Source organism: Callospermophilus lateralis, chromosome 8 (genome assembly GCF_048772815.1).
Source record: "Callospermophilus lateralis isolate mCalLat2 chromosome 8, mCalLat2.hap1, whole genome shotgun sequence".
NCBI classification, from domain to species: domain Eukaryota; kingdom Metazoa; phylum Chordata; class Mammalia; order Rodentia; family Sciuridae; genus Callospermophilus; species Callospermophilus lateralis.
In genome coordinates this window covers 117,398,846-117,424,619 of record NC_135312.1, presented here as the reverse complement: position 1 = coordinate 117,424,619, position 25,774 = coordinate 117,398,846, and the positions used below count along the sequence as shown (strand labels likewise).

The following is a 25,774-nucleotide window of genomic DNA, read 5'->3' as shown; positions in this document are numbered from 1 at the left end:
CTGCCACCTCATGCTATCGACTTTCTCTTCTCCTACTTGGTTCCAGAAGCCTAAAAAAAGCTTCCTGTCAATCTGCAAGTCGCTGGCCACCTGGCACCTGCCTGAGGCCTGATGGTCAAACTCCTGTAGCCTCTCTGGACGTTCTCAGTTTTCTCTGTGCAAGCCACACCGTTAGTCATACCCCTTCTGGGAATGCTCGGCTGGCTCCTGGCGTCCAGTTCTGTATCGTCCAGTTCAGTAGCCGACCTCTGTGACAGTCTGTCTCTGTCCCTTCAGATGCTGCCATAACTTCTACCAAAGCTTAATAGGTTCTTTCCTTTTCTTTATGCCATGGCCAGCCCCATGAAACTTTTGAGTTTCAACTATGATTTTTTATGAGCATAATTTATATTTCAAATTTGCCTTCTAAGTTCCAGTCCCCAATCTTCCCCATCTTCCGGCCATCTCTATCAGGATACAGATCAAAAAATACCCATCAAAAAATAGAACTTGTTTTACATTCTACAAAATCTTCTCCAAGTCCTAACATGTATTTCTACGACTGGCTTTTCTGTCACAGGGGTCATTTTGCTGTGACTAAACCTGTGTGTCACTTCTGACCGACACCACTTTCACTCCCCCTTCTTGTCAGCCGCCAAGGCCAACTCTGCCCTGTTTCCCTGAATGCACTTGTTCTTGTCCATCATACGACCAATCAAGCCAGGCCTGGGTGGCCACAGTCTCCCAGCAGGTCCCTGATCTTCCAGTCAGGCTAAGTTCTCTGCCTGTCTTTGCCTCCCCTTCCCCTTTAATCCATTCTATCACTAGCTACATCTTCAGGAAGCCACGAAGCTTTGATCCTGCTGCCCTGCTGCTCAGGAGCCTTTGGTAAATCCCTGATGCAATCTGGGATTTACTCAACAGGCACCAGATGATCTGGTCCAATCCCCTTCCCAACCTTATTCCGAGTACCCCCAACCCCCAACATAATCTGATGTAACTTGAAAAATTAAATGAATACATATATATGTAAAATAAAAATTCAAAAATTAAGAGGCAAGGAAACCTTCCTCCCCTGAAACTAGTGCTATTGCTCATATAGTACCTGCCCCACGTCCACACTCCCACTGTATGGTAGCAATATCATGTGGTTCATACCCAATCTATAAACTTTCCAAAGTCCTCCAAGATCCATAACTTTCACCAAAGTTTAATATGCTCTTTCCTTTTCTTAGTGCCCTGTCTCCTGCAACCCAGAGCTTCCTTGCCCCTTTTCCCGACCACAGGACATCACCATTTGCCACAGTGTGTTAGAGTCATCTTTAGATGCGTCTTACAGGTAAGCTACCTGAGGGTAGAGACAGACAGTTGTGGTATTCATTCCCGTGTTTCCCAAATCGCCCAATCCTACCACACACACAATGGACACTTAACAAATATTTAGTGGCTGAATGAATGAAATAGTGGTATGTTCTTTCATATGTACACAGGTTCATACCCAACAGTAACTTAGTTCATCAAAGGCCAAAGCCCTCTACACATCTCTTCAGCGTTATCATCAGTATTGGTACCAACTATATGAATACTTTAAGTGGACTACTCGGCTACAGGGAAGATGATCTGACAATGTAGAAAAAGTGCCAGGGTGGACATCGCTATACCTGTGCTTAGTAGCAGCAAAACTTTCATTATGGTGTACTCTTCAAAGGTAAGCTGCAGGCGCACGAACTGAAGGCTGATCTGGTGCATCCCCTGGCACAGTTCATACATGGCAGACTGATGCATCTTCTCTCTGCAAAGAAAAAGCAGCAAATGTCTGAGGACACAAGGTGCATTAGGAGACCCAGACTGGTGGCCTGAAGCAGCTTACTAAGAGACCCGAGTCAGAAATTTCCTTTTGGCTTCAGCATGGCGCTGATGTGTACTTTAAAGACACATAGATGCCTTTCAGAAGAACTGGGCAACTGCGTCTACACCGATGCTGCTGTTCCACTTCCTAGCACCTGGTGAGCATGTGAAAAGCATGGAAGACAACAGGATCCAGAGTGTGCCAGGATTTCACTTTATGTTCAGAATAACGCTAACTGATAATGGTTTGTGTTATAGTGACATAGATCATCCAGAAAGCAGAGAAGCTGCTGTGATGGGGAGCGAGGACCTTAGACTTGTGTTCCTTTTTTGGCCCCAGGTACAAAGCACTCACTGTGAGTCCACAGCACTGGTGTACAGAACCGGGCTAGAGACTGTGAACCGAGGATGGGGACGACTTCCTTACTGGGGTCATGGGATACGTTCATTAACTATTTGCACTAGCATGTTTGACAAGAGAAATCAAACAGAACATAAAAAGGTGAGAGCCCCAGGAAGAGTCACTGTGACAGAGAAAGTGCTATGTGGAGTTTGGCACCATGTATACAAACACTGTCCCACATGCAGTCCACCGGTCCCCTTCCCCCACCATCGGAATGTTTTCATAAAACACTCATCACAGGACCACAGAAACCATCCTTCTCTTTCCTTGAGAAGTAAGTAAAGCATCACTTTGTCTTTTAGATGTTTTCCTTCAGAGTAAAAACCTGCTGGAAGGCCCTGGCTAATTACTAGTTCACGAGAAAAAGATTGTGAAAATGAAAAGGAGACTCCTCAGGAACCATGGAAGAGGACTTGGCAGGTCAAAGAAATGCAAAAAGTGAAGGCCAGGGCGGCTGGTGCTTGAGCAGGATGCCCGAAAGCTGTCTGCAGGGAAGCAGCACTGCGGTAGCTCTTCCAGTGTGCGTGCGTCCTGGGCTCCCCTAGAGTGGCAGGAATCTCTTGCAGCTCAACACTGAATGCCACTTAGAAGAAACCCATAATGGAACACAACACATTTCACTTCGGATTATTATCATATTTCTTTCCTCTCAAGCCAGAAGAAACTGGGTCCCCCCCCGCCCAGTATCAGGGGTTAAGCTCAGGGGCACTGGACCACTGAGCCACATGCCCAGCCCTATCTTGTATTTTATTTAGAGACAGGGTCTCACTGAGTTGCTTACTGCCTCGCTGTTGCTGAGGCTGGCTTTGAACTCACAATGCTCCTATCTCAGTCTCCCAAGCCGCTGGGATTATAGGCGCATGCCACCATGCCTGGTTTAGAAACTGTTTTTAAATTAAGAATATATCCCCCCCACCACACACCTGCAGAAGCCCATAGATCTACCACCCATAATTAACCATGTGAACAAATGCTAATATTGTTGCCATATTTGCTTCAGAGTTTTAAAACATTCAACATGGCTGAGTTAAGCTCAGCCCACTTGGTCTTCCTCCCTGATCTTGCCCATCCTTTCCTCATTCAAGAAGGGAACCAACCAGTTGGAAGAAATTATCTTCTCTTCTCAGATATGCACATTTTACTACACATGCCTGTGTCCATACAAGCAGCTTACAATACAATGTTTTATAGAAATGTGAAGTTAGACACACACATCCTTCTGTGACTTATTCTTATTGAATGTGTAATTTTGAGGTGTATCTACTTGATCCAGGTAACCCTTAATTCATTTTAGCTGCCTTAAGCTTTGTTTGAATGTATCACAGATTACATATTCACTCCACTATAGAGGGACACTCAAGCTCCTTCCTCCTTGCGGCCGTTACAAGTAATATCCAAGGAATATCCATATGTGCATACATAGGACAGAGCCAGAAAACAAAGGTGGGTTGTGTTCTGTGCACAACTGCTGCTCCCCTTCCCACTAGCAAGGCCCCAGGGTCCTTTATCCCCCTTTCCACCAATGCTTGCCACCATCCGATGCGTCTGATGGGGGAAGGGGTTGAAAGGGTGACCCAGGGTTGCTTTGATTTCATTTCCATTATCACTAGTAGGTTCAACGTTTTTTTTTCCTAATGTTTACTGACCATTTACGTTTCTTCTTTGGTGATGTTTCTTCACATTTGTACTCATTTAAGTTTTATTCCCCCTTCTATCATTAGGTAACACCATCTTTGTTTTTTAATTTTTTTAAGAGTCTCCCTAAGTAGCCCAGGCTGGTCCAGAATCTCTGGGCTCAATCCACACTCCTGCCCCAACCTCCCAAAGAGCCGGAACCTCAGGTGTGGGCTACCATGCCTAGCTCCTGGTTTTAGTCTTTTTTTCCTTAAAAATTTTGTCTGGGGGCTGTGGTGGTGGCTCAGCCATAGCGTACTAGCCTGGTGTGAGTGAGGCACTGGGAACCACACGTAAATACATAAAATAAAGGTCTATCAACTACTGAAAAAAAATTTGAAAATGTTTTTGTCTGATCTTAATGTCTTCCTCCCTCTCCCCATTTCTTTCTCTAAAACTTGCCTAATATCTCCTACATCATTTTTTAATCCCTTAGTTTTAAACTTCCCATGTGTGTCTTCTAAATAGTAAAAAGCTGAATTAAAAAGAATCTGAGTCTTTTGCTTTTTTAAAAAATATTTTTAGTTTTAGAGTCTCTCACTTTTAATAGCCCAGTTTAATCTGTTTTCATTGATCATGATTATTGTCATGATGTTTCCTGCCATTTTAACATTCTCCCCATTCCTCTTTCTTTGCTTTTCTTTTTGTACTTTTATTGGGATTGATCCAGCTTTTGAACCCACCCTCCTTACCCCTCTACTAGATTTGGAAGGTATATACTCTAATTTCACACCCCGAAATAATTATTCCTAAGTTGAGAATCTGCTTAAAAATCTAAAGTTAAAAATCTAAAGTCAGTCATTAGCTTTCCCATCAGAAACCATTGAGAATGCTTCATTCCTGCTCAACTGCTTCCCTTCTTCCACAGGACTCTTCTCCAAGCACTTACACTTCAACTGGTTTTCAAACACCACTGAAATTGGCTTGTCCCTCTTCCACCTGGACACGCCCTGTTTACTGACACTTATCAAAGTGTTTCTTTCTTTTTAATCTTTTTTTTGTTTATATATGCATTACAATTCTTAGTACATATATGGAGCTCAATTTTTCATATCTCTGGTTGTATACATAGTATACTCACACTAATTCACGTCCTCATACATGTACTTTGGATAATAATGAGCATCACATTCCACCATCATTTCTAACCCTATGCCCCCTCCCTTCCCCTCCCTCTCCTCTGCCCTACATAGAGTTCGTCTAATTTCTCCCATGCTCCCGCTCCCGCTCCCTACCCCACTATGAATCAGCCTCCTTATATCATATATATCATTATATTTTTGGGATTGGCTAACTTCACCTAGCATTATCTTCTCTAACTCCATCCATTTACTGGCAAATGTCATGATTTTATTCTCTTTTATTGCTGAGTGACATTCCATTGTGCACATATGCCACATTTTTTCTATCCACTCATCTATTGAAGGGCATTTAGGCGGGTTCTACAATTTTTGACCTGTGTCACTTCTTATGGCTTATTCCTTACTTCTGGGTTCAATTTCTGACTTATTAAGGAATACATTTTAGTAATTCTTTTAGCAGTAGCTAGTTGCTGAATGAAGTTCAAGTTTTTAAGTCTTAATTTATCTGAAGACGTCTTTATTTCACCTTCTTACAAGACAGTTTTAAAAGCTTGGCAGGTAATCTTCCTCAGTACTTTGAAGAGAGTATTCTGCTACACCTGGGCCTTAACTGTGGTTTTGGAAATTTCCAGTTAATCCATCTCCCATAGGTCACCTGAATTTTCTCCTTGGTACCCCCACCCCCTTTATTTATCTGATGCCTACAGTTTTGTGATTTTTTATTAGATTTTTTTTCTTTTCTGCTCTGAAATATCCTCGCTATTGCTTCTTCAAATGTCACCCTTATCCCTTTCTTGTCACCCTTCCTTTCCAACATCCCCTTAGCTACCGTTGTGCTGGACCTTCTCGCTCTGTCTGCCACATGGACCTCCCTTTCATCTTTCCTATCTACTTAGATCTCTGTTCTGCTTTCTAGGTGATTTTCCAATCAAACCTTTCTTCTTTATGTCTAATCCACAGTTTTATGTCTATGATATTTTAATGAATGGAAATGTTGTTCATGTCAAAGAACTTAGTAATGCTCTATTTAGTTCTTTCTCGAGTTTTTTTCTTTTTTGTTATTTTTCCATAGGAGTCTTCTTTCTTATGGTTATTATATGTCCTCCACATCTCTAGATATTTTAAACATGTTTTATTTTATAGTGCCTTTCAGATTTTTTTAATTCATGTTTTGGGAATGCAAATATGCATGTCTAAGGTGCATTCTTTGGGCATATATTGTCTCCTGGGTGAACCCCATGGGTAATGGGGCTTGTGGAGGAGGCGAGCATTTCACTTGTTCTGGCCCAGTCTTGATGTTAATTTATCAGCTGAAAGGCTTTTGTAGGATTCCTGTAGTTTAAATTTAGACTTCACACTTGATGTGGTACAGGCTTGTTTCTTATTTCTTTCAGCTTCCTGCCATGTCCCTGGGCTGGCTGATGGGTTGAGTTTTACCGTCCTTGTTAGTAGACACTGAAATCTCTGCAGAGCCCTGAGTTCATGCAAGAGGCCCAGTTTGAGGTCCAAAACTTGCAGAATGTAAGCCCTTGCTCTGATTTCCTGTTTGTGTTGTAATGCGCAACAGGAAAGCACATATCTGCATATTACAGGGTGCAGGCCAACTACAGCCTCAGTTGTGTGTTAAACCATGCTGGCTATGAACTCCCTGTTCTTGCACTTTTTTTTCCCAAAGCTGGTCTATGTACCTAAGACTTTTATTCTCAAAGCAAAACTTCTATGTGTTTTGAGACCGGGAAAAAAATGGCTCAGTTTAGTTCCATCATTCTGACTGCTAACGACAAACTTCCTAAAGGCAGGATCTATGTCCAACTATGTTAAATGTCCAAAAGTATAGGACAGACAAGCACTAAGTGTCAATTTTTGCTCTAAAAGTATTTCATGAATGAATGCGAAAGAGGAAAAAGCAAAGATAAGAAGACAATGAACTGAAAACATGAAAATTTGCATATGATGGCAAAAATTAAGCAAGATAATATTGGTGTTTACAGAGGATAAGATTACCAACTGGCCCCGAAATTAGATACAGCATTTGTGAAGTTCCCAAAAAGTTTCTGAGAGAGAGAAACAGACTGTTCAATGGAGATAAAGCAGAATTAGGATGCCCCTGGGGCATAGCACATCATGCACCTGACTCTGCACTCATATGCATTTGATTTCTTAACCTGCCTCAGTCAGAGGCAGAAAAGGTATCCTTGGCTTTACCACAGCAGGGCCTACTGATATACTGACCATCAGCTCTCCACACACTGGCTTGCTGGCCCTGTGATGGTGTAACTCCCAAGATTTTATCCTATGTAAAATGGGAATACTAGTAATAATTCTCATCTTGCAGGTATATGGGAACCCACTATCTGGAAGTTCTTACAAAGTATTGCATGAATGTTACCGTTTTCTTTTTAGAAAAAGCATACTGGAGAGAATTAAATACATCTTGAGGGACCAATGACAGTTTGGCAGAAACAAGCCAAGAAAGCATCAAATTCTTAAAATGACTTTCATGAAAATAATATTTTATCATTATTATTTCTATATATAGGGAGATGAAGCAAGGCAAAAGCCAGAGATAAGGCAAATGTTGAGAGGTGGAAGTGCCTTGCCTAATGCCGAACAGGAGAGCTAAACACCTCTTTACTCAAGTGTGTGCTACCGAAGTGTGTGCACAAAACATTCACACCAGGTTAAAGGTAAGAGATAGACTCAGATTCTACCTGAAAACAGATTAGACCGTTCAAGTGTGAAAAAACACCTAAAGAAAGCACTTTGTGCTACTTTACTAAGAACAGCATCTCTTTTAACTCTTTGTTGACTTATAGCCCGAGTCCAAGTCACCTCCCAATCTTTGAAGCTGTTGTTTATGGCTTGCCTACATACACAGGAGCTGAATTTCCCCTTGCTGATTCTCACAACGTCTGTGAGGAGGGGTCCTCATGTTCATGGTGGGGAATTTTACACCTGAGGAAGCCAGTATCCAAATCCAGGTATTTTACTTCAAGACCTCTCCATGCTGCTGGCCCAAGTAATAGTTTTCTGCATTTTTTTTTTTGGTACTGGGGATTGAGCCACACCCCAAGCCCTATTTTGTATTTTGTTTAGAGACAGTGTCTTACTGAGTTGCTTAGTGCGTTGCTTTTGCTGAGGCTGAATTTGAATTTGTGATCCTCCTGCTTCAGCCTCCTGATTGTAGGCAGGAGGATTGTAGGCATGCATCACAGTGTCTGGCCAGTTTTCTGCTCTTTGCTCCAGTCATCCAACTATAAAGAGATGTTCAGTCCCACAAAGGTTTTGCTATTATATTCACTCATTTGTTTATCCCGAACTCTCTATTATATGGTAAGATCTCATGTTTTCAAATTCCATTGCTGTTCCCAATTGCATGAAATTAAGTTCTTTAAACGAGGAGTACTGAGTATGTAATACAGCTTGAAATTTCAAGAATATAGGCCATCTTGAAAACACATTTTACATCACATCATTTTTGCACAATTAGATTAAATGTACAGAAATGTACACTCAAAGAAGCCGAAGCAAGGATGATCTTTTCGGCCTGGTACTTGTATTAATGTTGCAATATTACTTTGCAGAAATACTCTGCTGTGTGCTTTTATTCGTTTCATAATTTTACCTCATTTGGAACAGAATACTGTGAAAATATACTTGGATACTTTGGAAATGAGAAACAAGTTCATACAAGGCTTCTAAAAAACAAAAGTAAATGCATGACCAAAAGTTACCCTTGAACAGTGGACTTAATAAATAAAGGTGGCAAGAGAGTGTTAAGGTGGCCTTTAAAGCTGAGTAACGAACAGTTCCTCCTCTTTCCTGCTGGACCATGGGTGCTAATATTCTTGCATGTATCATCTATTTCTAAACATCTTCCCATCTGTGGGAACAGAATAAACTCTAATTTGTAAATAAATACAAACACCAGAGTGGACACATGGACCCAGGTCCAATTTTAAGGAGCTTAGGTTAAAATTGATGAAAAACAATAGCTTTAACATATTTTTAAAGAAATATTTCAACAGTTTGGTAAACTTGAAATTTTCTCAAACTAGGAAACCAAATACATTTGTAGCTACAACTTCATCTGGTCCTATCTCAGAACATCCGCTTCACTAAATAAAATCATATGGTCATTTGGAAATAGTTTTAAACTATTAAATTAAAATAAACTAACTTCTCCAAATTTGATTCCTCTTGGACTAAAAGTATATACTCAGAGTTAACAAAAACATTCCCCCCCCCCTTGCTTCTGAGAGGCTCAGAAGTTAGACAATGTTAGAAATGGAGCTTGTTCACATAAGAATAGCAGGAATTGGAAAAAGGCCCTTTACATTCAGAGTGGGCAGAACATTCCTGATTAAATGATTTGTATCCTAGTTGCCTGCTTTTAACTTGGTATCTAAACCATCTGAATACCTTTTGTATTTACATGACTCATGTGAGATAGCCTTCATTAGATGTCAATAGCGTTGCCCTATTTTACATTATGAGAGCAATCACTGAACTTACTGACCAATGGAACACTCCTGTTTTGGAATTCAGGTGCTGGCTTACATGACTAAAATAAAAACCAATCAAAAAGCTTAGTCATTCTGCTATCTGGAGTTCCATCTGGAAACAGCTGATGGGGAAATCATTGCCTCATAAATGCAACCCCAGAATCATGTTCATGTTCTACTCTGATACAAGCAGGTAGATAACTGATAAGCCCAGACTACAAAACACTGCCAGCTATGGAACTCTAGAGTTCTGCGTTAGTCTGAACTCACACAGATACCTCCTGATGTGGCTACCTACTACGAGAACACATGCTGGGTGCCTTCATCTACCAGCAGAAATAGACAGGAGGGTCTGAACCTCCCATCTGCCTTTCCCAGGTTCTCATATGCAAACTCCATTCTAGATCCTCTAGCACTGATCCTGTCAAGGGCTCAGCTGAGTTCACCTTTGGGGTGGACAGTTTCCACAGTATGCCTACCACCTACTCCTTCACGGGCTTCTGTATGTTTGACTCCCAGAAAGCTGCAATGGTGGGCTTCTAAAGCAGTGCATTTTACAAAGACAGTTCTAAAACCTGTGATGCTCCTTTGCCTCCAGAAACTGCCCTTGGTTGAAGAACTCTGCATCTTTGCCAAATAACTGTGGAGTTGACTTCCACTTTACTCTCTTATCCTCCTTGTGAAAGGACTCATGTGATACACTGTTCTTGAACTCTGGTCCTGAAAAGCCAACCAGTTTACTTACTCCCCCCACCCTGCTTTATTTTCCTACTGTAATGCTCTACCATTGGGTACATTCTCAGCCCTTTTTATTTTTGAGACACAGTCTCACCAAGTTGACCAGACTGGCCATGAACCTGTGATACTCCTGTCTCAACCTCCTGAGTTGCTGGGGTGACAGGCATGTGCACAATGCCCAGCAAAAATAAATAAATAAACAAAAACCTCTTTTTCTCTATGCTAACTTCTATTTGAAGAATCTCTTCTAGAATTAAGAACACATCCGTAGGGCTGGGGTTGTGGCTCAGTGGTACAGCGCTTGCCTCACATGCGTGGAACACTGGGCTCGATCCTCAGCACCATCTAAATAAATAAATAAATAAAAGGTATTGTGTTCATCTACAACTAAAAGAAGAAAAACATAAGTTGGAGAAGTCAGGTAAACCCATGTTCCTGGCATCAGGATTCACAGCAGCCAATAGGTGGAAGTAACCCATGTGTTTACTAATTGGGGAATGAATAAACAAAATGTGGAGCATACATACAACAAAATATTATTCAGCCTTGAAAAGGAAGGAAATTCTAACATACACCCTCACATGAGTGAACCTTCATTATATAAGCCAAGCAAGACAGGCCAGTCACCAAAAGAGAATTAGTGCATGTGCCAACTGCACATGGCATTTAGCACAGCCAAACTCACAGAAAGGCCAAGTTCTTGCAGCTTGGGCAGGCAGGAGGTGGGAATGGGGAATTGTTGATTATTGTGCACAGATCTGCAGTTTTACTATATTTTTTCTTTTTCTATTTAAAAAATGTCTTTTAATTTGTTCTAATCAGTTATACATGACAGTAGAATGCATTTGACCACATTGTACACAAATGGAGCACAACTTCTACTTCCTCTGGATGAACCTGGTAAATCACACTGGTAGTGTAACCATATATTTATGTAACAATGTCCATCACCAAAAGAGAATCAGTGCATGTGCCAATTGCACATGGCATCTAGTCCTTTATTGTCCTTCCCATCTCCAACGCCCCCCCCCCAGTTTGAATAAGTTCTGGAAATGGGTTGCAAGACCGTATGATTATACTTGATACTATTGAACTGTGTACTTCAAAAGGGTTATGAAGGTCAATTTTATTATGTATTTTATCACTACTAAAAAACTTTTAAAAATTAAAAAAAAAAAAAATCTCTGCAGCCCATGATCTTACTTGCTACACTTTGATAGAGACCAGGAAGCTCAAATTTGTGTTTAATTATGTAACTTAGGGTTCAGGCACTTCATTCTTCTTTCTCTTATTAATATATGAAGTATGCCTTCTCTCCTATTTTTATAACTTCTCTTTTGTCTTTTTGTGTCTTGACAGATGTTTAGTCTTACTGTATCTGTGCTTTTGTTTCTAAGCTGAACTCAATGCTGTCTGAAAGCAGGAAGGGGAGAAATTCTTTAAAAAACCATGATTTCAAAAGGTCACTGAGAAAGAGTTCCTCAAAGACCCGTCTGTTGCAGGCTGGTGTCCTCCAGGGGACAAGAAAACAGAGTTACCTTCACTACTCCTTTCTCCTTCTCCAAATTCACATTTAATAAACAATATCCTTTAACGCTGGCTGATTTTATAAATGCCAAAGCACAAGAGGTTCCCAACTCTTCCACCCATGGAGTCTACAGAAAGTCCACTGGTGTTTTGTTCTGAAGATCCTTTAGCAATACTGCACTAAACTGTCACTCATCAACTGAACGGCTTTTGGTGCCAAAGACATCACTTCATCAGGAGGGAACTACAAAAAGAAGACTTTGAAATCTTTCACACTAGCCCTTGGACGAAACATTAATCAACTCTCATCACTGTGTTCTATGTCTTTCTTTTTTTTTTTTTTTATGGTACTGGGGATTGAAGTTGGGGTGTTCTTCCACTGAATACATCCTCAGTCCTTTTTATTTTTTGAGATAGGATCTAAGTCGCGGAGGCTGGCCTTGAACTTGTGATCCTCCTGATTCAGTCTCCCAATTTGCTGGGATTATAGGTGTGCACCATGATGCCTGGTGCTGTGTGTCCCTCCTTCTATGAACATTTTTATGAGGCACATAGGCCCACAATTACCTGAGTGGTAAACAGATGTCTAGTAGGAACAGGAAATTGGTTAATTCAATGGATTTCACAGACTTTAAGCTGTTATTTTTTCCTTTGCAGATATAAATGAAATGAAGCAATTCTTAATGAGGGTTGAACTTCCTCAAGTCTCTGGACCCTTGGAGAGGAGGCCTGTCAATAGCATGTTTGCTAACATGCTATTTACTTCAATAAATCGCCTCTAGGAATGTGTGCCTTACATTTTCATAATGTAAGCAGCCATCCTGTCAGTCTTACAAGAGAGTTAATAACCTGAGATCAGAGCGTATCTGAAAGACCAGACCTTCCATCTGATACGGCACACCACATCATTATGTCTGAATAAATCTAACATCTTGTTACATGGTCAGCGGAACAGATGGTCCCTGTCTCAGGCTTGTTATTTTCCTAAAAAAACAGCATGCAGAAACAGGTTTTTTTCCCCCTTTCAAACCTTAATTAGAATAAAAATGACCTCAATTTGGGCATTCAAATCATTCCAGTTTACTGTTTTCAATTTTTTTTTTTTAATGTTCTTACTAGACTTTTCTTTAACTGATTAAAAAAAAAAAAAAAAAGACAGAGCTATCAGAGGGCCATTTTGGGTTGTGGTTGTGATGTTGGCTTATTTCTACAGTATTTACAGCCAGGATAGAGCTCAGCCAGCAGGTCCAGGAATCCCCTGGGTATATCCTTTGTGGATTGTGCTCCTGGACTAATGTCTTGGACAGTCTAGTGTCCCCAAGTCTCCATGGCATTCGATTCTTCTCTATTAACTTCACGTGGTCTGATTCTAGGAACAGTTAAAAGTCAATTCAATGTTTTGTCTGTCGCCTCAACTGATGCTCCAAAAGGAAGACATCCTCACAGAACTGCCCTCGGATGCCAGCATCACAATTCACACCAACTTCAATGGATCTCGCGTAGATGAAAATAGCTTGGGACCATCTGAAGAGGGAGTGTGGTTACACGGAAGCCACAATTTACTACTGACCATCCTAGAAGTCCGGGGGAAAAAATTTATCATAAATATCATGTAGAGTATTTTCTAAAACATTTCTTTGTGATACAGAATTTTAAATACCCAGTAGAGTCAGCAATGTCTTTTGGGGTACAGGATATGTGTTTCTGGTAGAAAAAAAGAAAGCAGGTAGCCAGAGAACCTTGTGAAAATTCAGATTTTAGAGAAAGTTAAATGGGGGTTATCTGTGAGAAATAGCATTGCAAAAATATTTCTAATTGACTAGAGATTAATTAGTAGTCTTTGAATTATGAATTTTCCCAGGCTAGTAATAATACAATGCATTTGAAAAGGTGGCTTCTAAGCAACTTTTCAGGACACAGTTTATTTTATCATGTGAGGCATCTGTCCCTGAAATATGGGACCAGAGAACCACACTATAGTAAGGTAAGGAACACAGCAAACTGCAGAAGATTCCAAAGGAGTTCAATCTCTATTATCCGTGACGGCAGGGGGGCCTTTGGTATAGGCAAATACATAAATACTATTGACTCTCTATTCCTTTTGGATTCTAAGTGGGAATTAACTGGACAGTTTAAGATTTAGTAAACCAATTATTATTTTTTATTCTAGGCTTTGGTAAGGAAGTTTAGACATATCCTTGACAGAGAAGCTGGCTCTTGTTCCCGACTAGACTACAGTGATTTACTTACTCCAAGAAATTGTTTGGAAAGCAGGTCAAACCTCACTGAAAACTATATTCTAGGATTTGAACTGAGGCCATTTGGTCCTGGAGTCTGAGCTCTTAACTGCTATATTAAAGTTAAATCCCAAGCAGCATGCTTGGAACCTATGGGTACTTAATAAATACCAACCATATTAATTCTTATTACTGAAATGGCTATGAGATTGGCCCTCCATCTCTGTGGGTTACACACTCACAGACTCAACCAACCACGGATCAGAAATTTTCAGAAAACAAAAATTACATCTGAAGTGACTTTTTTCTTGCCATTATTCCCAAATAATACAGTAAAACAGCTATTTACATGACATTTACGTTGTTTTAGGTACTATACATAATCTGGGGATGATTTAAGGTACAAGATAGGACACGCAGACATACATGTAGATTCTGCAGCATTTTATGCAAAAGATTTAAAAACATTTGCAGATTTTGGTGTCCGTGGGGGTCCCAGAACCAATCCCCTCTGGATAACAAGAGATGACTGCACACACAGAAAGGAGCCAAAAGAACAGTACACTCCAGTGAGAGATTTCTTTTTCATTATTAAGTCTCTTATTTTTAGACTGCAGTCTTCAACACTAAATGTCTGGGAATGTCATGATTTGCAGACCTCAGAAGGGTAAAGAGAAGACAATTTTCAGTGAGCCATTACTGCTTCATCCATTTGGGCATAAACTTAAAACACCATCTAAATTCAATAAATGACCATAGTTTCTTTACTTGTAAAAAGAGGCCCTAAAAAAGGTTGGATTCCTACTTGATGATAACTATTGAATTTTAAGAATGCAAACAAAGTTAACTGCTGATTTAGAAACACTGCTAGACTGATGTTTGGGCAAAGGGTGACGGCAAATCACTCTTTCCCACTGCAAAATTAAAATCTGTCAGAAACTCGTGGAGTCAAGTTCCTTCTGGAGGAGACATCACATTATTCCAGAACCCAAACCTGGCAGAGTATAACGAAGGGTATTTACTCTGATAAGGCCTGGGTGTGCAGTTGTATCTCCAAGGTGTTGGCAAAGAGTGGCTCACACTTGCAGAGGTGACGTGAGTGTAGGGTTGTGCTGGGGGTGGGGTATGGAAGGGAGAAAGCAAATGTGCCCACTCCACAGGATCACAGATTTCTTCCACCCTGAAAGACTTCTTTTGCAAAAGGAAAACAAAGTTCCAGTATATAAAGTCATTAATCAAACTGGACTTAAAAAAAAACATTTTTGGGGTATCAAAATCTGGATGAAAGGGAGTTTCCTTGGTTTGAATCATTCTAAAAGCTTGTCTCTCTGAATAAGGGGGGAAAAAAGATGATGTTCAACGCAATTAATTTATTAGAGATTAGCCACGTGTCCTTTCTTATTACTGATTCCAAACATCTGTCACAAAGCAGATTTTGTTCAGGACATGATGAACAACTGTATCATTCATTACTGGGTGAAGCAAGTCTAACACCATCAGGCCACGGCCCCGTGGTAATAGCCATTTCCATCAAACATGCACATGGAATGGCAAGAACACAATGCTTATTCAACACGTAGCCTGAATATTTGTTTTCTTTATTTACTTGTATAAAATCACCCATCAAGACAGTTGAGAAATACAGAGCTGACGTGTTCTGATCCTAGCCTTGACTATGAAATTCTGTGACCCTCCGCTAATCAGCAGTCAGTGGCCATGTAGTTTCCCTTGAATGACAGACGGGTGATTTGTTGGGTTCCTGTGTTCATTGCCTAGGAGCATTGAGTGTTATGGTCAAGATCTTAGAGGCATTAATTCCCTGTGATTCTTGAGCTGGCAGAACTCCCTTCCTGAGCAAAGCACCTGCTCTCTAGGCAATCTCACGAGAGAGGAGAGGGATGGGGAGAGAGAAGGCGTCCTCTGCAAATTCACGTATTGAAACCGAATTGCCAATGTGACAGTATTAACAGGTGGGGCTTCCAGGAGGTGACTGAGTCATTGGATTAGGCTTGAGGGGACAAGTTTGGCCTTTCCATGTCTAGGAGGACAGTGTTCTTCCTCCTGGAGATGCGGCCACAGGCTACATCTTGGAAGCAGAGAGCAGCCCTCACCTGCTGGTACCCTAATGCTGGATTTTTCAGGCAAAATAATACAGTTGCATTGTGGACGAATTCCTCAGTCCTGGGGATTTTGCTATAAAAGAACACATGCACTAAGACAATCAATCAGGGAGAGAAAATCGAGTAATGTCATTCTATCAAGTAATTTGTGGAACATAAATCTCAATGGTTTTTAAGACCATGACCAAGACCAAGAGTAGTGGAGTTTGAGGGAAAAGTTTTCCAGTTGGGGTGAGAGAGCAGAAAAGTTCACGTTGGAGTTAAAAAACAAACAAACAAACAAACAAACAAAAAAAAAACAATCATATTGGAATCCTCTTCCCTCTGGAAAATTCTATAAAGCACACTGAATTTGAAAGTTAAGACAACGGGATGCAGCATTCTGGTTTATAAACATTAGATGTGGCAGTATCCTCCTCATCTATGACAGTAACAGGGAATGGCCGCAGAGCAATAGAGGGAGAAAGAGAACGGGGCAAGATAAGAAGGGGGAGAGGGAGAAAGATCAGTGGTGGAGGAAGAGAGGGAAGGAGGGGGCAGGGAGGACAGAACAGGGGAGAAAGGAAAGCAGGAGAAGAGCCCTCTCGGTTCTGGAAGGCAGAGCCACAGCTTCCCAGGGCTGTGGTTTGACAGGCTCCACTCTGGGTTTCACACTCATCTGGTTTCCTGCCTGGGCAGGCTTCTCATGCATCTCAGCCTTTCAGGCTAGACAGTGCTGCTGGGCAGTTCTCCTTCACCAAGGAAGTCCAGAACAACCGCTTTGTCTCTCCATCTTGTTATTCTGCTAGCCATACATCATGTCTTATTTGTCCAATAATTCACCACCCCCGACTTTGAGATTCTCGCAGATGGAAAGGGCACCATTCATTTTGGATTCCTTACGACAGCCACCAGGGTATTTTGCATACTGTAGATATTCTCCATATTTACTATCGACAGGAAAAATGCTAGTCACTGCTCATATTTTTTTTTTTTAGCTAAGTGATAATCATAAAGAGATTTAATCTCATATTAGAGGAAATGATTAGAATGATCAATTTATAAAGCAATTCACCCTTTTTAAACCTCATGTTGGTAAAGAAAAACTCTATAATCATGAATCACAGGGGGTTGGAAGGGACCTTTGATATTCTTCCATCTCCATTATTTTACAGATAAAGGGAGTTCCTATGATATAACAAAAACAGAATAGGCTTTGAGAGTAATCCTGGGAGAGCCCCATCTCAGTGACCACGTGATCCTGGGTAAGTTACTGGAGCTCTCTTGGATGAAGGCAGCTGCATGATTTATAAAATAGTGATAATAATATCTGCCTTGAAATATGACTGTAAATGTGATGAGCCACACAAAAGTGTCAAGCACAATCAATGTCACATAGTAGGGACTATGTTCTATTTGGTGTTGAATCTCTGGTGCTTGAAATGTGGATTATTTAATCTTTTCTGAATGAGAAAACAGAGACCCAGACCTTGAGTGAGGGTTCCCCAAGGGGAAGCAGAATTAGAGTCTGGGTTGGGTTTTAAAGATCGTCTGTTGAACAGTTCTCAGAGTGTGTGTGCTGAGGACTCCAGGCTACCCCTCAACCCTTCCCTCTTCATCTGTGGGAGGTTGAATTTTCTTCATTTGTTTTGCCCAAAACAACTTCTCAAAACAGACTGAATGTAAGAAGCAAGTAAGAGTCTGTACTGTCTTAATTTAAGCCAGATTAAAGAGATTTTTCTAAAAGGCAAAACAATGTCACTCTTCTAATATTTTGGTTTTGAAAAAAATTGGCTTTTCCTAAAAACATTTTTGTTATTTAATGTTACTTATAAAATAGGCAATGGGTTTGTTATTATTTTAAAATGAATTATAAATCAACTTATCTTTCAAAATGTTTGTTTTAATTCCTAATATGAGTAAATATCAATAGACATAATGTACAAACACACAAACTCTTTGGAATTGTCAAGGATTTTAAGAGTACCAAGGGAACAACATGTTTGCAAACTGATGTGGCCCAATATCCTCATTTTGTAGAAGGGAAATGAAGGCTTAGCAATAAACCCAGTCACGTGACATCACCAAGCACGTTCATAACAAAGGCAAGGATTAGGCTTCATTCAGGTTTTCTATAACTGAGCTCTTAAACACTGTTGTGATATCAGAAAAGAAATAAAACAGATTTGGAGACATAATTTAAACTTTGAACCAAAGTTCCAGTCTTTTTAAGAACACTTCATTTCCCACGATATGGTCTATATACTGGCAGGTTCTCACCTATTTTAAAGGATAACTTTTATGAGAGACGATATGATCAGTCAATAAGAGTTCCAAATATATATAGTATCTGAAACCGTCAGGAGGCTCCAAAAGTCTACTACTGATTAACTGCCTACGAAAAACCTACTCCCACAATCAGTGTAGAAGCCTTCATGGTGCTGAAAAATCCTAAGCTTTGGACTGAGAGACTCTTGGGTTCCAAACTCTGAACCTTGTCCTCCTCATGCTTCAAAGAGGAGGAGGAAGAAATCCCCACTTCACAGAGCTGGAGGATTAAACAAAACAGCGCACTGGAGAGGGCATTTAGCCCAGCTCTTCTCTCAAGTGTCCTGCACGGATTGGGTCCTCCAAATCCTTGTCAATCACTTGGTTTTTACTTCTGCCCTGCTGTTTCCATAGGAATTGGAGAGTGAGCTCACATCTGTAGTAAAAAGGAAGTGAGGAGTCTATAAACCACTAGTTCCACTGATTCTATGGAAGAGGCGTCTACCTCGAGGTACAGGGGCACAGAGGTAGAGGCTGTGGGGCAGGGCTGCCGCTGTGCATACTGCACCGGCCTGGGCAATGCTAATGACCCAAGTGCCCACATGTGCTTCAGAAAGGGGCACAGGGTATCCTCCTAAATCTTTCTCTATGTTTGCTTTTTCCCTTTCATTATTCATTTGTTTCTTTAGGAAGAGACCAAGTGCAGGACCTCAGGAAAACTAAACAGCCTCTCCAGAGCCCTCCTGCCAATAAGCCTGTTGAAGTAGCCTGGGGTTCATGGGTGAAGGCTGGGGATAATGTAAAAGCAACATCATCTCCCATGTGGGATGCGATGAAAAGGGCTGATGGTGTGAATCAGTTTTGGTTCTAGAAGTGTCTAATGATGCACGTTTAGGAAACAGCCATGTTCCAGTCTCATTCCCTCTTGTAGTCCAGGTGGATCCCTCCCAGCCACCGTCTTTATGCCCTGTGACAGATGTCAAGCTTGGAGTCTTCCTTAGTTTTGACTGACACATTCCTTGTCACTTGCCCCCATCTTGCAACAGAATCACTGCAGAAAAAGCAATCTTGATCAGATTTTCAATAAAGAAATTTACTCTAGTGATTTTTTTTTTTTTACACTGGAGAATTCCTTTGCCTGAAGAGACCAATGTCCTTGAGCCCATTAGCTGAAGTAAAAAGCAATATGCTAATATATTAGATGCCCATACCCTGTATAAGTCACATACGACCTTAGCCTGTTTTTGACTTTTATTCAAAATGAAAAGTAGCTCACTCTAGTTAGCCAGAGTTCAGCCTGGCTGTATTTAGTGCGTCCTTACTAATCCGTGGGATCTCAATATAGTTGTAGAGAGTATAGGTGTTTCATTCCATTTGCAGTCTCATACTTGTTTTGCCTTGATTTCATGCAATACTGGCAATTACCCAGCTTCATTAACTCCTGACAAATTTTCTCAAGTACACTACAAGAAACATCACAGGAGAAATATTAAGAGATATCAGTATTCTGGAAGGAAAACTTGAAAATAAATCCTTTTCTTTAAGTCCATGTGTTAAGCCCCAGAAGCATGATAGGGAAAATCCATCTCAGGAATCTAGCTTCTGACTTTTGTGCTAGAGGAAGTAATAAACCAAAAATAGTTGCTGAGGTACAACCACACAAAAAGTATCCCATGAGGCTCTGGAAATAATTTTTAAAAATATGCTTTATGTACTTTACAATTTATACTGTATCTAGAGTGATAAACATATATAGAACACAAAAACCATCAAAAGATGGATGAAGAAAAAATACTGTGCCTGGGGATATATCTCACTGGTAAAGCATTTACCCAGCATGTTCAAGCCTGGGTTTAATCTCCAGCACCCACAGAAAAGAAAAAAAGCCACTTTTGATATCATGCTTCAACAGTAAGGAAAGTCACTGGACAGCAAGTGTCCTTTGGATGAGAAGGTAATTTGGCAGGAGCAGAGCTTATGCAGAAAGGCAGCAGGAAGTGGTATAAAAGGAACATTTTAAAATTACTGAGTTCACTGTGCACTAAAGCCAGATGGTATTCTAGGTGCTGGGGATTCCAAGGTGGGCCAGAGGGCCACTGTGCTGCCCCCCCAGTGCAGGCACCAGGAAGAGCACTCACCTGTGATAAAAGGGGAGGGCCTGGGAAAACAGGTCTACCCTGGATCGGTGGTCAGGCGCAGTCTGTCTGAATAAGGGATGTTGAGTTGACACAGAGGAGAGAAAGAGCCCTCCTCCAGCACCAAAGAGCAGCAAGGACAAAGGACCTGGTCAAAGCTCCCAAAGGAGGACACTGTGGCTGCCAAGTGCCCCAGTAATCCCTCAGCGGGAATGCCAACCCATCTCTCCCATATAAACCCCACTTTTTGGTGGTCACGGGATGCCCCTGCACTGCTTTCTCTGGCAACACTGCAGGCAGGGTCTCTTTACTTTGCTGCCTCCTTTTCCTAGCCCTCCTACCCACCTACCCCCTGCCCACTAGAGCATGGACCCCAGCAAGGAAGGGACTTCCTCTCTCTCACCGTCCTATTCCCAGGGCCCAGGACTTGGGATGTTGACATTGCTCAATCAATATACACCGAATGAAGGGACTGAATCAGCCACTGGGCCCCTTCTCCCGACGGTGGGCCCGAAGGAGAGGCAGGACGTGGGGCTGGTAAAGACAGGCCAAGAAGTGAGTTGGGACGCTGACCCACGGGGCTAGTCTTAAAGTAACACTCTTTCAGCGTTTCCAGGCTCCCGGGGGAGGCCAATTAGCACACTCATTTTAGGAACTTTCCTTAATGTGAGCAGTAACACAGAGGCAGCATTGCAGCCAAGTTATCCATTTCTTTAATATTTCTCCTCTGTTCCTTCCTCTGCTGAAATGCCCAGAAGTGACTTTTTAGACTGACTAATTCTTATCATTAAGATAAAGGGAAAGCAATACTTGGGGAAGGAGAGAAGGAAATGCCTGCCTTAGGGGACAGTCCCTGCCTCTCTTCTGTCTCTGCATATGCTGGGATGATTATTTCTTGTTTGCAGATTATAAAACCTCCCCAGACTTTCTGTACTTCCCCCTAGACTTCGGTCAGCCTCCTCCATCAGGTGGTGAAATGGTCTCTGCACCTGACCCTTGTGCAAAAAGAAACATGGTTTCATTCTGTGGGCCTTTTTCTGCTGAGGACATTATTTTTCTTTATTCAGGAATCTCAACAGTCTTCCAAGGTCAGGTAAGAGCAAAGAGGGCCCAAGGTGGAGAGCAGAGGCTGGAGGATGGTGTGCTACCTGCAGGGAGTGACCAGGCCACCGCTTCCAACCAATCAAATGATCAGACCATCCACTGTGGACTCTGGACCCCCAGCTGCTAGTATTGGCTGGGTTTTCCTAGGGCCCAATAAAAAGGCACAGAAAAGAATTTTTTTTTTTAATTTAAAGTTTATACCCTCATTCTTACTAAGAAGTTAAAAGACAAGCAATGGAAATGTCTAAGTGGCAGGCTTTTTAGTAATGGGGAGGAAAGAGGGGTGTGTGTGTGTGTGTGTGTGTGTGTGTGTGTGTGTAAGCAAAGGAGCAAAAAGAGGAGTGGGGAGATGAGGAGAGGAGACAAGAGGCAGGGGAAGGAAATAGGGTCAGGTACTGCAAACTACAGAAACTTGACTAAATAGTTCCCAGCCAAGCAGAAGTCTTTTTATTTAATCTTTATTTGGAAGAAGGAGAAAGGGCAGTGGGCTGCGAAAAGGAGCCTTGAAGGGGAAGCTGACCAGGCACCTCCCCCTCCCCTGCTCTTCCCCACTGCCTGGCCCTGCCAGAGCCAAGGTCCAACCACAGAAGCACATCCAGCCTCTGGGGGGGGGGGGCGGGCATCAGCCACCTCATCAAAGGACGGGAGGTGGGCTTGCTACTTTATAACTCAGGCTACCCTGCGTTCTGGGAAGACACGTGACCCCAGCCTGAACAACGGGGTGGAAGTGGGGGTCATGATGGAGCAGATGGCTGGAACTTCAGAACACTGGGTGTGAGGGACCTCAGGGGCACTGTGCTGTGGGCAGAGAGGCCCAGGAGAGCCTGGAGGACATGGATCATACCAGCACTCTGGTCCAGCCACCGGGAGGTCATGAAAGAATGGACGGCTGGGCTGCCTAGGGTTCTAATGGTGCTGCTGGAACACCAACAGGGCTAAAGACCAGGACTGCTGGGCCGACTCCACCTCTCTCCCTAATCAGCCGAGTGGAACCCCTTCCCCCTGGAGATGACCAGAACTCACACAAGAGGCTGGGGAAGGGGTACCAGGACGTCACTGGCCTCGGGCTCCTACCAACAATCTTGGGACACAAGGTTCAGACTCTGAAGAAAGTGAAGATCACCCCAAATACATTTTTAGTGGAGCCACTACTTGAGATGGCATACCCATGCCTTTAATAGACTTTTAATTTTTAAAAAAGTTGGCCAAGGCTTAAAAGAGTCTAATAGTGAAACTTCCTTGGCTCCAGGAAAAAAAAATTTTTTTTTTTTTTTTTTGAAAAACTTTCATTACAGGCTTAAGTGGGAGTTTTAATATTTGTACTGAGTTGATAGAAAATTTGAATAATTGCAGTCATCTGTAGCAATATATGATAAGTTGTTTCAAGGTAAAATTGAATGATTAATCATTTAATACATATTTGAAAAGTTTTGAGTTCATAATAAGAAAAGTTCTATGTTCAAGTATTAACTCATATTTTCACCCACTGTTTAATTTAAAAAGTTGGAAGAAATGTTTCCTTTATTATTCCCTATTTCCTGCCTTTCCTCCGGCTCCAGTATTGCTAATACACAGCTGAAGGATAAGATCATCTGGAATTTTCAGATTCTTTTCTAAGCTGAGGCCAACGCAGATCATCCACAAGGAAGTTCTGTGCCTCTGTTTTAAAGATAGCAATGAGGCGGCTCATGAAAACATTACATCCCACACCACCTTTCTTCATCATGAACTTCATCCTCACAATTGGAAATGCAAACAAGAAAGCCCCTTTTCATTTTGACTTGGTTCATGGGTTCAATAATTTCCTTATTCAATAGAAACATTTATGGAGGACCGACCACGCCTTGGGCACAATATGAGGTGCTAGGAATTTAAAAGCAACCAAGAAAGAGTCTGTGAAACCTTCAACTTGAAAGCGTTTTCCTTAAGCTTCATTTGTTAAAATAATAATAATAATAATTCTTACAATTATGTACTTTGGACCTCCTCCACTCAGCCATGTGTACACAATTAAAAACTGGCAGATGACACCAAAAGATAGGACAAACGAAAGGAAAAATCAAAAAGTTGGACTTCGTTGAAATTAAGAACTTTTGCGCACCAAAAGACACTTTCAAGAGAGTGAAAAGACAAGTCACAGAGGAGAGAAGCTACTCATAAATCCTACATCTGGTAAGGATTTAATTCTAGAATATATAAAGAACTCCTGCCAACCAACAACAGAAAGACAACCGACACCACTGAAAATGGGCAAGGGCCTTGACGGGACGCCTCTCACAGAGAATACAGAAAGACGCCCAGCCTCACTGGTCATCAGAGAAATGCACATCAAGATCCAAACGAGAGACTGCTTCATACCTACGTAATGATTATTAAAAAGAAGGGCTGGGAGGACGTGGAGAAATTGGAACTCTGTTCTTTTGCTACTGGAATGTAAAATGCCATGGAAAACAGTGTGGCGGATCCTCAGTTAGGCACAGAATGACCATGGTGCAGCGATTCTAGTCCTAGGTGTGTATCCAAAAGAACCCAAAGGAGGAATGGATATTCGGAGGGCTATTTGTCCACCCACGTTTGCAGCATCCACAATACCCAAAGGTAAATACGACCTTTGCGTCTACCAGCAGATGAATGGAGAAACAAAATCTGGTCAGTTGCCTCCATTTTTGCTAGTATGTTCTATAAAGTCAAAGCAAAGGCTGAATCAGTGAAGAATGAATCACTCCTCCCAGGGAGGATAAGGGATTAGGGTCCACTGAGCCTCTGACCACATGTTTGTCGGCTGATCAGTTCATAACCTTGTCGGATGTCTGTGTCTGTTCAAAGACATCTTAATATGTGCTGTCGACTCCTTAACACTGAACTCCCGGCCAGCAGCGGCACAACTCACTCTTCTAACACACATAATTCCTCCGTAAGGCACGATTTACAGCCCTCTTGAGCTCCAGAACAGCATTTCAGCACCGTGCTCATTGTCATTTTAAACAGGGAAATCAGCCAGACATGTTGTCTTACACCTCTCATCCCAACTCCTAGGGAGGCTGAGGCAGGAGGATGGTAAATTCAAGGTCAACCTTTGCAACCTAGTGAGATGCTGTCTTAAAATAAGAAAAAGAAAGGGGATGAAGCTCTGTGGTACACCACCCCACATTGAAAAGAAAAGAAAACTGGGAAGTCACCAAGAAAAAGTACAAAAGTCCAAAGTCATGGCACTAAATAGAAGGCAAAGGAGACGGGGAAGTGGGAGGGGGAGGAGGTGTATACAGTGAGAGCTCAAATAAGAATGCAGAGCCTGCCTTGTCTGAGCTCTGCTGGAAGGTGACTCCTGGTGACTCAAACTCTTAGCTCCTCTGCACGTATCTGTGAATGGTGGCTAAAACACAGTGTGAGTATTGACTTTTTTTTTTGTTTTTTTTTGGTGGGGCTACTGGGGCTTGAATTCAGGGGCACTCAACCACTGAAAACATTTTGTATTTTTATTTTTATTGAGAGACAGGGTCTCACTGAGTTGCTTAGCACCTTACCGTTGCGAGACTGGCTTTGAACTTGAGATCCTCCTGCCTCAGCCTCCAGAGCCACTGGGATGTTAGGCATGCACCACCACTCCCAGCATGAACATTGACTTTGAAGTTGCAAATAAAGGTAGCCCACGGGCAAATCACATGAATAAAAAACATGAACCCTGAGGGGATCCACTCTAAATAACACAGAATGGGATATCATTCAGTCACAAAAAGGAAAGACATCTGGAAACATGCTGCAACACTGAAAACATCATGCCAAGTGACATAACCCAGACAGAAGAGGACGACCATCATCCGAGTTTCCTCATATGAGACACTGGCAATACAGGCAGATTCACTGACCAGAGGGTGCTAGGTGTTTGGGGGAGGGGGAATGGAGAGTTACTAGGGACTGGGTTCAGAGTTGCAGTCTGGGCTGGGGGAAAGGTCCTGAGCTGGATAGTGGAGGCAGCTGTTCAGTGAAGACTGTGACTCATGCCCCTGCCCTGTACACTTCAAATGGCAAATTTTATGTTACATTTTTATGGGGGGAAAAAAATCGGTGGATATCCTGAAGAAGATTAAAAGGATCATGTTAATCTCCTGTGAAAACAAAATCAAATGCAGATGCACTGACATATCTATAGGAGAGAGACCACCTCATGTGCACTT

General features: G+C 41.9%; 1 protein-coding gene across 3 annotated transcripts in view; it reads right to left on the bottom strand.

Moving 5' to 3' along the window:
• The window catches only part of Nr3c2 (nuclear receptor subfamily 3 group C member 2), a 325,266-nt gene that overhangs the window by 34,658 nt on the left and 264,834 nt on the right, over nt 1-25,774 (bottom strand). For all 3 annotated transcript variants that reach the window (XM_076864297.2, XM_076864296.2, XM_076864298.2), the window contains exon 7: nt 1,641-1,771. In XM_076864297.2, coding sequence (XP_076720412.2) covers nt 1,641-1,771 — 131 coding nt within the window. The remainder of the gene's footprint in view (nt 1-1,640; nt 1,772-25,774) is intronic.